This window comes from Eretmochelys imbricata, chromosome 2, assembly GCF_965152235.1.
Source record: "Eretmochelys imbricata isolate rEreImb1 chromosome 2, rEreImb1.hap1, whole genome shotgun sequence".
Classification (NCBI taxonomy): Eukaryota; Metazoa; Chordata; order Testudines; family Cheloniidae; genus Eretmochelys; species Eretmochelys imbricata.
Genome location: NC_135573.1, coordinates 48,330,971 through 48,346,569, shown reverse-complemented (window position 1 = coordinate 48,346,569; position 15,599 = coordinate 48,330,971). Strand labels below are relative to the sequence as shown.

Sequence of the window (15,599 nt, the reverse complement as noted above, 5' to 3'; positions counted from 1 at the left end):
TTTCTTCTCCTACTCAAAAACAAGTCCATCAAGATCATGACAAATAACATAGCGTACATGTATTATATCTGTCGTGGTGGTGGAGCGCTTTTCACCTCATTGCACTGAAGTGATAAAGCTTTGGAACTGGTGCATAGCTAATCAGATAGTCATCTTAGCTTCTTACCTCCTAGATGGACAAAACACCATAGCAGATGACCTGAGCAGACATCTCTCCCTAAACTATAAATGGGAGTTGGATTCCTGAGTCCTCAACAAAATATTCAGAACTTGGGGATTTCCAGAGATCGACCTTTTTGCCACAGCAACCAACACAAACTGCAGGAAGTTTTGGTCCTGAGGTGGGCTTGATCCCTAATCTCTAGGAGATGCTTTCCTCATTACATGGACAAGGGATCTCTTCTATGCATATTCTCCAGCTCCATTGCTCTTTAAGGTCTTTATCAAGATTAGAAAGGACCAAGCCAAAGTGAGATTGATTGCACCAACTTGACATTAAACCTTACCTCATTAAACTCACCTCTTGTCCTCCATGGCGGCTCCGATCAGATCTCGATTGTTCTCTCAGGATGTGTATCAAATGCTTCACCCCAATCTGAATGTCCTATAACTACAAGTTTAGTTCTGAATGGTTCTCTGGAATAGACACAACACATTCATGAGAAGTACAAGAGATACTGTTAAATAACAGAAAGGAATCTAGTAAACATACCTTCAGAAATGAAATAAGGAATGGTGTCCCTAGCCTCTGTTTGTCAGAGGGTAGAGAAGGATGGCAGGAGAGAGATCATTTGATCATTACCTGTAAGGTTTACTCCCTCTGGGGCATCTGACATTGACTCTGTAGGTGGACAGGATACTGGGCTGGATGGACCTTTGGTCTAACCCAGTATGGCCGTTCTTATGTTCTGAGGACGATATAACCTTTGGTGTAACTGGCGCCCTTTCTCCGATCCAGTCATCTCTTTCCTCAGTCTTGGATTACCTGTTGGAATTGAAAAATTCAGGCTTTTCTATGATTTCTATTAGGGTTTCTTTAGTGGCAATAACAGCTTTCTGTGTGCCAGTAGAATATTTCTTGGTGTTTGCTCATTAGAAAGGGATAGATAATATAGCTAGGTAACAGAAAATATCATATTGCCTCTATATAAATCTATGGTACGCCCACATCTTGAATACTGTGTGCAGATGTGGTCACCCCATCTCAAAAAAAGATGTATTGGAATTGGAAAAGGTTCAGAAAAGAGCAACAAAAATGATTAGGGGTATGGAACTGCTTCCATATGAGGAGAGATTAATAAGTTTGGGACTTTTCATCATGGAAAATAGACGACTAAGGGGCGATACAATAGAGATCTATAAAATCATGACCAGTGTGGAGAAAGTAAATAAGGAAGTGTTGTTTACTCCTTATAACACAAGAACTAGGGGCCACCAAATGAAATTAGTAGGCATCAGGTTTAAAACAAACAAAAGGAAGTATTTCTTCACACAATGCACAGTCAACCCCTGGAACTCTTTGCCAGAGGATGTTGTGAAAGTCAAGTCTACAACATGGTTCCAAAAAGAACTAGATAAATTCATTGAGGATAGCTTCATTAATGGCTATTAGCCAGGATGGGCAGGGATGGTGTCCCTAACCTCTGTTTGCCAGAAGCTGGGAATGGGCGACAGGGGATGGATCACTTGATGATTACCTGTTCTGTTCATTCCCTCTGGAGCTTCTGGCATTGGCCACTGTTGGAAAACAGGATGCTGGGCTAGATGGACCTTTGGTCTGACCCGTTTTTTTTCTGACCCCTTTTTTTTTTTGTTCTTATCTGACGACAACAAGATTCCTAGAAGGATTTTACCGCAGATTGTATACCCCCTGTGTGGCTTTGGGATCTTAACCTGGGTCTTAACTATCTCACAGAACAACTGTCTAAGCCATTAGTTATGTGTTCACTGCTACTTCTGTCTATGAAGATGGCCTTCTTGGGGACAATCACTTCTGCTTAAAGGGCTCTAAATGGCAGATCTTCCCTTTACTTTGTTCTCCAAGGAGAAAGTGTCTTTATGACTTCATCCTAAGTTCTTAGCTAGAGTGTACTCTGAAATTTACGTCAGCCAAACTATTCACCTTTTGTTTATTTTTCCAAAGCCACATCAGTTTTGACAAATGTCTGCTTTTCATATACTAGTTGTTAAGAGGGTCTTAACCTTTTATTTGGACAGGACAAGACCATTTAGGAAAACCCCTAGACGTTGTTTCTACTGCAGATAAGCACTCCTTTAAACCTATCTCCCTCAGTCTTTTTAAGTAGCTCTCTGAATATTATTGCCTACTATGTTTTCACTGACGTTACATATCTCCTAAGAGTGACTGGATACTCTACTGCTATATCTGTATCTATATTCAAAGACGTTCCAGTTACTGAAATCTGCAGGGCAGCAACATGGTCCTTTGTGCACACATTTTCTGACCACTATGCCCTAATTTATGCTGCAAGATCAGATGCAGTAGGCAATGCAGTTCTTTCTTCAGTGATAGACTCTGTTCCAAAACTCCCACCTCCTTAAAGGGTTACTGCTAAGAAGTCACCTAAAGTGGAGTACCCACAGGGACACTACTCAAACAAGGAGCAGTGATTCAACTTGTGCAGTAACTGGAGTTCTTTGAGATGTGTATCCCTGTGGGTGCTCTGCAACCCACCCTCCTCCCCTGCTTCAGAACTGCCTCTGTGGGTTTTGCGGTAGAGAAGGAACTGAGGGCAGTTTGCCCTTGTAGCCCTATATAGACTTGGTACAGGGCACAAGGATGTGCAGGGCGCGTGTGTGACCAGAACGGGCACTGCTACTAAAAATCTCTAATCAGAGGCCCAGGGGCACGTGTCCCTAAAGTGGAACAACCACAGACACATATTTTAAAGAACTCTAGTTACTGCACAAGGTGAGTAACCTCTCCTTTCCCTGCAATTCCTTGTCCTGACAGCTGGGTGCTACTATGATGCCAGGACCCTTAAATGAGAACAGAATGTGTTTTGCTTGTGCTCTCAGTGCTCCACTTGCTGCATATATTCAGGCAATATGGAGGAGGAGGAAGAAGAAGAAGCAGCACTACTTAAATGCATGGAGATTAGGAGCAGAGGAATTAGAGCAACAGGCTGGGAGTTGATAGGAGCAGGGCAGAAAGGAACAGAAGGGACGGGCAAAAAGGTCTGTAACCCTACACACCCTTCTAAAGCATGGAATACAACTGAGGTTTCCTGAGTCTCAATAGCTGTGAAACTCACAGGCAAAGTGTGTGTCTTATTCCTCTTCAGCATAGGGTGTGAATGGTGTGCAGTAAATAAGGCATGGGGCCACACGTTGAATGATGAGGAAAAATGAAGTATTGAATACTTGCTCATTTGATGAACACCGTCTATCCTGTGCGCTGATTGAGGCAACGGTCCTGTGGGGACAAAATATAATATGTAGTCATATAGTTAAAGATTATATCATAATGCAGACTCAGAAGTGAGCTGAGTTAAGGCTGCACAGGAACTTTAATTCTGACATTTCCTACCTTTTGAGAACTTGACTTTCTAGTCTTAATTTTTTTATTGCTTTTTTTTTTTTGTTTGTAAAACATATACAATGCCATGTATCATGTTCTTTCTTTCACAGTTGTGTGAACAATATTTTTGTTGGTTTACCCATGTTTAAACTATTTTGCTCATCCATTTGTAGGAAGCTGTGATAAAAATCTGTATTTGTTATGGATTATCTCTGTGTTTTGTTTTGTATAGAGAATGGTTTTTCTTGCTTTCCCATGAAGTTCTAAACCCTATGTACTGTCTATTTGAGTATGCTGGCAAGAGCAACTACTGTCTGCAGATAAATCCAGCATCAACAATTAATCCAGATCATCTTTCATATTTCTGTTTCATTGGGCGCTTTATTGCTATGGTAAGTTGAATTCTAAAAGTGTTAATTTTTTGTTGTTATGGTTAGTTTTAAATATGTTACAGAAACAATAAAATATATTTACCTGCTTACATTTTTTCCCCAAGATTAGTTCAGCTCTTGCTAAATAGGAGATTTAAGTATGTACGGCAGTTTATCCAGGATAATTCATTAACAATAAAAGTCTCTTACATTCATAAGATTCCTGAGGAGGATGATAAAGTTTGTGAGCAGAAAAGAAGTGTCAAAATGTTAGTCTAAGTTTGATACAGGTACTTGATTCAGAACGTTGATTTGATTTTTTTCATATACCTCATTTGGCTGTCTAAATTAGTATCTTCTTGAAAATCTATCCACAATCTTCATAGGAAGACTCTCCAAACTATGTAGGCTACAGCAAAAGTATACATTAATTTAATTTTTACAAAAGACTAGTCAAAAACTACTGAAATATTTTCACTGTAAACAATGTTACAGTTACACTGTACACTGTACTGTAAAAATTGTTACACTGTACACTGTAAATCAGCTCGAGCTTGATTCTCACTGAACCTAGATGGAGCTTAGGTGTAATGGAGGATGACAGGGAGCTGATCACACCATTCCTTGATTCTCAGTCACCCACACCCTCCTTAAATTAAAAGGGTCATTTTAACATATGCTGCTGGCATAAGGTCCCTTATGCACCTAATGTCTGAAAATTTGGCTGTAATGGAGTTCTACTCTGCCATGCTCCTTCCCTTCCTCTATTGACATGCCCTCCTTTCCACACCACCATCATGCCTTCTGCTGGGAAGAACAGGGTGGAGCACATGGGAGGAAGGCTCTATAATACTAGATGCAATGCCCTACAGATCCTTGAACTGAACCAAGAGTCCTGAGTCATACATTTCCTTGCTATTAGCAAATACCTGGGAAACCCTCAGGCAAACTGTGTGTATCGGTCCCTGTAGTAGTAAGCAGCTGTTTATTCCTTTAGCTCAAGCAGTAGAGGTCTGCTATTGATCTACAGGTCTGAACCCAACTGGTGAACTGACATGGAGCTTAATATGATTCCACATGAAAGAATTTTTGTTGTGTTCTTTTTAGTTTAGGGTGTTTGGTTTTTTTTTTTTAAATTCCATCCAAAAACACTAGTAAAATGTTATGGTTGCAGAGTCAAGCATTCAAAAAAATTAGAAAATGTGAAAATTAAGATTGGCTGTGCAACCTTAGTTTTCATGGTTTCATAGATTCCAAGGCAAGATGGGACGATTGTGATCATGTGATCTGACCTTCTGTGTAGCACAGCCATAGCACTTCCCCAAAATAATGTTTAAAGCCTATCTTGATTTAAAAATTGCTACTGTTGGAGAATCCATCACGACCTGTGATAAATTGTTCCAGTGGTTAATTACCCTCACTATTAAAAATGTGTGCCATATTTCCAGTCTGAATTTATCTAGCTTCAACTTCCAGCCATTGAATTGTGTTATACCTTTGTCTGCTAGACTGAAGAGCCCATAGTTTAAATATTTATTCACCATGTAGGTACTTAAAGGCTTTAATCAAGTCAACACTTAATCTTCTTGTTGTTAAGCTAAATAATTGAGCTCCTTGTGTTTATCACTATAGTGGAGGCTTTCTAAACATTTAATCACTCTCATGGCTCTTCTCTGAACCCTCTTCAATTTATCAACATCCTTCTTGAATTGTGGACATCAGAACTGGACACAGTATTCCAGTAGTGCCAATATAGAGCTAAAATAATCTCTCTACTCCTACTTGTGATTCTCCTGTTTATTCATCCAAGGATCACATTAACCCTTTTAGCCACAGGAGCGCGTGTTCAGCTGATTATCCACCAGAGCCCACAAATCTTTTTCAGTCAGTGCTTCCCAGAATAGAGTCCCTCATCCTGTAAATATGGTCTATATTCTTTGTTCCTAGATGTATACATTTACATTTGGCAGTATTAAAATATATATTACTTGTTTACTCCCCACTTACCAAGCGATCCAGAGTACTCTCTATTAGTGGCCTGTCCTCATTCTTTCCCACTCTCCCAATTTTTATGTCATCTGCAAATTTTATCAGTAGTAATTTTTTCTTCCAGGTCATTGATAACTATGTCAAATAGCATAAGACCAAGCACAGTTGGATCTCACCAGGAACACACCGGTTCAATGATTGCTCATTTACAATTACACTTTGAGATCACTTAGCCAGCTTTTAATCCATTAAATGTGTGCCATATTAATTTTCTATCATTCTAGTTTTTTAATTAAATGGTTATGTGGTACCAAGTCAAATGCTTTACAGGAATCTAAGTATATTGCATCAACTCTATTACCTTTATCAGCTAAACTTGTAATCTTATTTTTAAAAAATCAAGTTAGTTTGACACAATCTGTTTTCCATAGACCTAGGTTGATGGCATTAATTATATTTGCCCTCTTTGAATTCTTTATTAATCAAGTCAGGTATCAGCTGCTTCATTATCTTGCTCAGGTTCATTGTCAGACTGAGAGGCATATAATTATCCAGGTAATCCCATTTACTCTTTTTAAATAGTTGCACAACTTTAGCTTTCTTCCAGTCTTCTGGAATGTATCCAGTGTTCCAAGACTTATTGAAAGCTAGCATTTGTGATCCAGCAAGCTCTTCAGCCAGCTCATTTAAAACTTTTTGATGCAAATTATCCAGACCTGCTGATTTTAAAATGTCTAATTCGTATGTATTATAATTACATGATCACATGCTACTTTTTTTCTACATGATCCTTGCCTCATTCAGGACAGAGGGTGGGACAGTGCTGTGGGGCTGAATCAGGGTTGTATAGTGAATGAGGCCGTTGTCTGTAGGACCCTGATTCATTTGCTGCAGAAGTTTGAAGATAGGGGATTTCAGGAAAAGAAAAGATGATGGTGATGCTTCTTGAAGCTTTTAGCGCTGTGAATTACCTTGTTGCCACCTACCTCCAGCGTGAGGGAGTCCTGTTTGTACTAGCTGGGTGTTAGCTCCCTAAAGCAAGCAGCCTGTCAGCCACTCAGTACTCTTCTCTGGGCTATACCAGCCCTGCCTTTGCTTAAGCCCAGAGTCCCTTCACAGTATCACCCTGCGGTATCCAGCCACTGATTACTGGATACCCAAAGAAATCCCAGATCCTTTGTTCCCAAAGGAAGAAGTGTACCCCAGTTTACCAGATTTGCTTTACCCCACTGCTCCTGTATTACACACAGCACTTGAGTTCAGTGATAGCAAACAAAAGAAAATTGATTTAGGAAAGAATAGTTTCAAATAGAAACAAGTGCAAGTGATGTAAACAGATGATTACATATAAAACAAAATCATAAAATGCGAACTAGGGCCCATGCTTATTAATAGTTACCTTTTCTATCTCTTAAAGTAGATTCTCACTGCAAAGTTCAGTTTTTTGCAGTGCTTGATAGCCCGAAGGAGACAGGACGCAGTCTTTCACGAAGCAATCCCAATCATCAAGGTACCTCCTCAGTGAATGGATCCAGAGTGTCTTTTTCTCCACCCTGTAGTATATTAAATCAGTCTTTTGTCTTTATTCATAGACAGAGCAATCCCCTTGCTATATTTTGTCTTTGATGGTTTTCCATTGACTTTTCTGAGTTGGTGCAAAGGTAGACAATTGAAGCAATATGTTACATAATGGATTAGGCAGAGAGTCATGACAACTCCCTTCTACGTAAATGGGCCATCATCAAGACACATTATTCCCTGGTGATTCACTTTCACTCCAAGATCATATGGGCATAATTTTCAGTGTAGTTACATTATTCCTTAAATATGACCTGTACACACACCTCCCAATGATTATGAGTAAGTTACAAGCTTTCACACGCTACCCTTTATGAATAAATACATGAAAGCAGTTCATTAGGTGTAGTGAATTTGTCATGTCTGAGACAGGCTTGTAAATAACAATCAATCCTTTGCCAGTTGGTACCAATGGACCTCTATGTCACAGTGGTCTCCTGGTGAAGGCAGTTAAATGCCACCCTGGAGAACAGATTCTACTCCTGACTATGTCCTAAAGTTCCTTTGTAATGGATGGAAAGTTGCTTAAAACCAGAATTTTCACAGGTGGTCACTAATAGTGTTGTGTTCATGTTTTGGGTGTCAAGTGCAAGACATCTGGGACCAGATTTGCAGAAATGTTGAGCACTCACAACAGCAACTAAAGTCAAGTAGAGCTCTGCTTTGAATATTTAAAACATACTCTTAAAAAAATCGGGCTCTAGGTGTCTGAATTTAAGCACACAAAATTAGTGGACATGTTTGACAATTTGGGTTTTAATCCATCTGTCCTTCAATTCTCTAGGCATAAAATGGGAAAATCATCATCTACTTTCACACGGGTTTTGTGTAGATAAGTTCATTAGTGCTTTGAAGCACTCTGATACTTTGGTGAGGGCACCATAAAAATATATTGGAGGAAATTAACAATTTTGTATTCCGTACATGGTTTGAATAGCGTTAGGTAAATAAGGCTTAGGGCCACGCAACACATGTGAAAGGTAAAAAGAATGATTGAATAACTACCCATTCCGTAAATGAGGCAGGGATGCTGTGGAAAAACGTAATATGTGTTTTTAAAAACTGTGTCATAATACATATGGCTGAATTAAGTTTGCACAGGCAATCTTAACTCTGTCATTTCCTAAATTTTGAGGGCTTGACTTTGCAACCTTAATGTTGTTTCAACATAAGATGATTTTTTTAGCTGGCAGCGGTGGTTGTGTAATTTCATAGATTTTCAAAAAAGCAAATTCCATCTGGCATCATACTGACACCTGCATGAGTCATCAGCAAATCTGGAATCTTTAGGTTCACCGTAAAGACCTCTGCTACTTGAGCTAATGGTATAACTGATAGCAATAGTGGGTTATCATCCTCTACATGGAATGCATTAGAGAGACATGTGCCAGTAGAATTCACAAGTATTTGCTGACAGCAGAGGAATGGTGAGACTCAAAAAGCTTGGCTTCCATTCTAGGCTGTGAAGGGGAGTAAGTCCTAGTAGTCACAGACCTATGTGTATGCTCCCCCTATGCTGGAACCCGTCTGTCCCATCTCATTAAAGTCCCTGTTCTGTCTTTTCCCTATCATTGTCTCCTGGTCTCAGTCCCATTTTCATTTCCCACACCATCTCAGTCTCCACTCTTCAGGATTGGGCTCCCTGTCAGTTTGTCTCCCTCTACATGCCACTGTATGTTCTGAAGTGCACCAGATGTGACCAACTACAGCATACAATGTTCTGATTAGGGTAATGAAAGCAATCCTTGTAATTCCTCATAACAACTCTGATTCAGAGTGTATTATCTTGCGTGCAAGAATCAAACTAAGTTCAAACCAAAGATAAAGGTTTGGAATCACTGATTACCACAATGTGGACACTCTTGATCAATCCTGCTGCTTGAGAAATCTGAACAATGCATACCTACACAAAGCCAAGTAAGCAGCCTGTGAGGTGCTTGCTTGACAAAGTAAACGCAACTGAAAACAGTGTCTTATAGTGGGAAATGTGAGGCAACCTTAATAGGTAGCGCTACCAGTCCCAACTGTAATATATAGATACTAATCCAAGATGGCAGTCTACTTAATTGTTAGGGTTTTTTTTTTTCTGAAATTAAACATTTCTGGCTTGGTAGGTTGTGGTGCAAAAGTAGTTTGTTAGAAGTGATATTGAATGAGGTAACGGTAGAGCATACCATTTTTGAAGGTCACTCCACACGTAAGAGTCATTCTGAAAGAAATGCAGACATTTGTGAGAAGAGATGTTAGGGATAATAAGGCGGGGATCATTGGCAGACTGTAGGCGCGGAAAATAAAAAGAAACAAGGTGAAAGGTAAGAGCTGACGGATATTGAAAGGCAAGTAATTTGTAATCAAAAGTGAGTAGTGAAATGTTCATCAAAACTTTACTTCTCAGGCATGTAATAATAGGATGAGTACTTTTTAAAAGCCTGCATAAGTTGAAATGTAGCTTTTAGCCATCTGGCAGGTCCAGAGAGCTTCTTAACTTTTGGTCATACATATTTTTATCAGTAATGAAATCCCAACTATTTTTTGTTTTTTAAGAGCGTTCTCTCAGTGCCAAGTAAATATAAGCAACACAGTTTACAATCCTATTGTAGAACAAAGATCAGAGAAATGAACAAAAATGAGATTGATGGTCAATGCAACTTGGGATTTTATTATAAAAAGACTATACACATAAGATAGGAAAGAACTCACTAAAAATAAAAAGTAGTATTAAATATCTAGAAAGTGACATACAACATAGACTTTAATCTAAAAGGGGGGAAATTAATCCCCTTAGTGAGTAAAATGCAGTGGATCAGAACTGAGCAAAGCTAAGGGTCTCACAGAAGAGAGATTGTGTTCTTTTATGTTTGTCAAGTGCTTGGCGCATAGTTAGTGTTACTGCTATGTAAAGAACAAATAAAATTAATAACCAGAACAGATCCTGTGTGCGTGCATATGCATATGCCTGCGCACACACTCAGAAAATAGGGATGACAGTAAAAATATTTCAATCAAAAGGTCACATTTCCAAAGACTATTTAATTGACCCATGAGGAATCTCTTCCAGAAGTATTTCAATGATTGACTTTTAAAAATCTTTTTTACATGCTGTAATACTAATTTTTTTTTTTCTAGATAGAGCAGTAGTACGTTAGGAGCATCAAGTGACCATTGCTTTTAAGCACACATGCCAATACAGCTTAGGAAGACATGTTAGATGTTTTCTGTCAGGCTTACTGTTACATAGGAAAATAATATACCTAAGAATTTACAACTTATGTAATTATAAAGAATCATTGCCAAACCAAATATCTATCAAAAATTTATATTCGTTTCTTTATACTTGCCATTTTATGGGGCGGGGGTTGTTTTGTTTTGTTTCTGTTGCAGTTTTTTGAGACATCTAAGTGCTACTCTTGGTGGACAATTTTTTTTCATCTGCTATTTTCATAACTTCTTTTCCCAAAGATTACTTGAGCCATGCAAAAATGAGTTGAAGAAATTGTCATTTAAACTTTTTTCTTCCTCCCCTCTACAGGCATTGTTTCATGGCAAATTTATTGACACGGGTTTTTCTCTGCCATTCTACAAGCGCATGCTAAGTAAGAAACTTACTATTAAAGATTTGGAATCTATTGATACTGAATTTTATAATTCCCTAATTTGGATAAGGTTTGTAGATTTTTTTCAGATGTTTATAGTTTTAAAAAATAGTTAAATGTTTATATTTGTTTGATTTTTCTTTTGCTTGTTTCTTTCCACAGGGACAACAACATTGAAGAGTGTAATTTAGAAATGTACTTTTGTGTTGACATGGAACTTTTGGGAAAAGTTACTTCTCATGAACTGAAATCAGGAGGCTCAAATATCTTGGTAACTGAGGACAACAAAGAAGAATACATTGGGTAGGCAATTATAGGAGTTTAAAAGAATGCCAAATATTTTTTAATTTTCTTCTGTTGCTTTAGTCAGTCTTTATTTGGCAAATTTATGAATATTTTTCCCTACATATTTAAGAAGCAGAAGCTAACCTGTTTGCTTTCTCCCCCTTCTTCCTTATACAGTCTTGGAGAGCTTTACTGAATGGAGAGTTCACACATGATAACTTTGTATATCTTACCAAATAGCATATTTTTTGTTTTGTTTTTAATTTCCTAGGTACTCATGACCTGAGTAGTGTATAGAGTGTCTGGGTGTATAATATGAACTGTATACAAGTTTAAAAACATTTTAGGGTTTCAAATTCAAGTGTGTGTGTAGGGGGGAGAGAGACATTTTGACAATGGGTTCACAGCTGTTCTCTGACAGTAAAGAAATGTAAAGACTTGAGCACTCCTGGATTCAAATCCAGGTTTAATAGAGCAATATGCTTCAGTGATTACAGGTAAGGCTATGGGTTAGTCCCGGGTATTTTTAGTAAAAGTCACAGACAGATCACAGGCAAAAAACAAAATCACGGCCTGTGACCTGTCCATGACTTATACTATAAATACCCCTGACTAAATCTTGGGGACGGACAATCTGGGGGACCTGCTGCCGGGGGGTGGGGCAACCCGGGGGGCCAGCGGGACCTGAGTAGCAGCTGGTGTGACTGGCCCTGGGGCTGCCCTAGCAGCTTGCTGCAGAGCCACTCCAGCAGCGACTGGTGTGGCTGTCCCTAGGGCCACCTGAGCAGCAGGCCTCGGAGCCAGCTGATTGGGTGGCCCTGGGGTCAGCCACATTGGCCTCTGCAGAAGTCACGGAGGTCACAGAACGTCACAGAATCCATGACTTCGACAATTTCTGTGACAAACACAGAGCCCTATTTGTAGGCTCTTCTGCCCCTGTAACCCCTTCCTATCTCTGTCTCTCTCTCTATTCTTAGCTACCTACCCAAGCTTTTGCCCTTTTCCCCCTCTGATCCTATCCAAGCCCTCTTCCACCTGCTTCTATTAAACCTCCCCTACCTTAACTAACATCCCTTTCCTCCTCTACACCTATTTGCCCTGTCTGTTCCCCCCGACAGGCTAGTGTTCTCCTTCCTCTGATGCTGTGCCACCCAGGTCCTGCAGCTCCTTCTCTCCTTGTCTGTCCATCTATACATCCCCCCTACTCCCCAAATTGTGCGTTCCAATGTAGCTGTTCCTCATTCTCCGTCTCATTACCTGGATGCCAACATGGGGACCACTAAGAGCACAGCACAGTGTCACCTGCTCAGTTCCTGTGTGCTCAGTTCTGCAGTCCTGGGCTGGAGCATGGCGAGTTGCTTTGTGGGGATGACATATGCGTAGTCAGTCAGCACATTGGAGCTTAGAAGTTCTGGAGCACATTCAGGCAGACAGTCTTCAGAGATTTTTGTCTGTCAAACTAACAAGTCTCTGAGCATGTGTGAATTGAGATTTTTTTTTGAGGTTCTTAACTTGGCTTAATTTAGCAAATTTTCATGGGGATAACAAAAGTCACCTCTGACACTAGAATGATTCCCCTCCCCCCGCTCCTGCTAGATATAAAATCGCTGCTCCAAAGCTTGAAGTTTTAGTTAAATGATTGTATGTTTTTTTTATTAACATTTGCTAAACAATGTATTTTCCCCTAATCTTTGCATTTAGAAAAGATAGACTATTTCAGCTGAAATCTCGTCTCCTCCTCCTCCTCCCCCCCCCCCGCACAAAAATAAAACAGCATGAGGCAGACATCCTGAATGGAAGATGTCTGCAGTTTGACTAAGTTAAAAGCAACTGAAAACAGGGTCTTATAATGGGAAGTGTTGGGCAGGCTGAACTTCTGGGGAACGATCAGATCTGCCTATAATACTTTTTTGGAGGGGCAAGTATTTTTTCAGAATTAATGGAGACCATCTGCACACCAAGATTATAGTAATTTTGATGTAGCTCAAATGTTGTTCCTGAACAGATTGATAGTGTTCCTTTCAATTAAGAGTTTTCATCCTGAAGGATGGCATCACAGCACTTGAAAAATTGATAGTTCAGATTGCAGACTAGCAGTAATAAAGAGTATAACTCTGGATAGGGAAAGGAACTCAAGATCAAGATACTGCTCTGAAGTTAGTGTTTACAACATTGTGGACCTGATTCTGCTCTATACTGGTTTAAATCAGTAGTAACGCCATTGTAGTTTGTGGAGTTACACCAGTGTAAAAGAGAGTAGAATCAGACCCTAATATGTATAAAAGGGGTAACCTTCCCAACACATTAATTCTTTTCTCTAAAATTTCTTTTTTTCCAGCCTAATGGCAGAATGGCGTTTTTCTCGGGGAGTAAGAGAACAAACCAAAGCTTTCCTTGATGGTTTTAATGAAGTTGTTCCCCTTCAGTGGCTACAGTATTTTGATGAAAAGGAGTTGGAGGTGAGGATTTATTTTGTTTTATGTCTTTATTTTTTATGTTAACATTTTGATATTCTAAGGAAGATTGACTATCTGGTATATGGCCTGATTAATGAAAAGGTCATTATGAATCCGATATCTATAATGTACTGTTAAAATAGAAATATAATTTCTATCAAACGGGGTCAGGACCTCCAGCTACTGCCATTAGATAGTCTGATCAGGGGGGTGTCATAGCAAATTGCCAAAACATGGTGAATGTTAGATCCAGGGGCAGTGTATTAAGAGCATGTAATGAAAAGCTCTACTCCCTACTGCTGAGTCCCATGTACAGCTATTATTTTTTTTACGTTCTCCCCAGTCTGCACGCACAAAGCTCTTCTCCAATGAAGCAATATTTGAAGATGAAAAGGAGCTGGCTACCTGGACCCTGCCAGTCACAGAATTCAGCTAGTTTTTCACCATAGTTAAGTGGCATTTTCTTGTAGCGGACTGTGATGTCAGGGTAGAGAGTAGGAGCTAAAACACCACCCTTAATTCCACTTGGCCAGCAGTCCTCAGCTGCTGCCTCCTCGCCCCCTCACTCCTTTACCAGGTGCCACTTCAACCCACCGCCTCCATCACCTTTAGTACCCATCACCTCCCATCTAGCACAGAGCACCCACCCACCACCAGAAACTACTGCCATCAGGCATCTCTCAAACAGCACCTCCACCCAAACCAGTCATGGTTACTTTCCTTGATTCCAGTCAAACAGTCCTCTGCAGCCACAAAGGAATTGGGGTTGTGGTATAAAAAGATTGTGGGAATTGGATAACAAGAACCTACCTTGAGAGCTGTTCAGGAGGGGGACTGTTTCTTCACAGCACCTAGCATAGTGGGCCCCTGATTCTTGAATAGTGTTCCCAAAAGCTATTGCAGTACAAATAACAGATGGACATGACATTATTAGTCAATAGGCTAATGGTTTTAGATGGAGGAAGGAGTGACATGTTGTTCTTTGAGTAGATGCAGCCGTGTATTCCATTTATGCGTGTGTACGCCCAGTGCACCAGAGCTGGAGAATTTTGCCGAGCTGTACCCCTAGGAGGTGGCACTTGCATCTCATGCTCATTGCCCTACCACTGACTATCTGAGGGAGCGCCACCTCAACCCTCCTTAGTTCCTTCTCATCGCCTGTGGCTAGAGTCAGAGATCTGTGTGGTTCTTCACAATCTCTCTCTATCTCTTAGTGTTTTTTCTAGTTGTATATAATTTAGTTAGTACCCTTAGTATTAGTTAGATTTAGTGTTAGACTTACATAAGTATTTACCTCACCATGGTTTAAACATTGTCCATCGTGGGGGAGACAAAGATCCCCCGTGTGGTGTTTGCTGCGCTTGGGTGAGGCCCACATCAAGGAGCAGTGTTCAATTTGTAGGTTGTTCACACAACGGACTCAGGTGGCTAGGGACCTTCACCTAAAGCAGCACCTACTTGAACAGGTGATTCAGCCTGCTTCAGCACCAAGGTCCTTGTCACTTCAGAGGTCGCCCTTGAGTTCTGAGAGTGCTGTTGTTTTGTGCTCTAGGGCTGGTGACTCTCTTAAGAGACGGAGGAGCTGTTCCCTGTCGAGTGCACCAAGGAAAAGGTTACATAAGACCAGCTGAGACCACTCCAGATCTCACAGGGACTTTTCTCTCCTCCAGAGAGAACATGGACCGGCACAGTGCTAGCGCTGTCGCATGGGATGGCACAGGTGCCTCTAACCACTCTCCAGTACTACTCAGGGTTGTCAGAGACCCTGCATCATCAACTCCAGTTT

The 15,599-nt window shown here is 40.2% G+C and overlaps 1 protein-coding gene across 3 annotated transcripts in view; it reads left to right on the top strand.

Moving 5' to 3' along the window:
* WWP1 (WW domain containing E3 ubiquitin protein ligase 1) overlaps window positions 1-15,599 on the top strand; it is a 171,134-nt gene that overhangs the window by 133,327 nt on the left and 22,208 nt on the right. For all 3 annotated transcript variants that reach the window (XM_077810058.1, XM_077810056.1, XM_077810057.1), the window contains 4 exons: window positions 3,774-3,933; window positions 11,009-11,142; window positions 11,235-11,375; window positions 13,696-13,816. In XM_077810058.1, coding sequence (XP_077666184.1) covers window positions 3,774-3,933; window positions 11,009-11,142; window positions 11,235-11,375; window positions 13,696-13,816 — 556 coding nt within the window. The remainder of the gene's footprint in view (window positions 1-3,773; window positions 3,934-11,008; window positions 11,143-11,234; window positions 11,376-13,695; window positions 13,817-15,599) is intronic.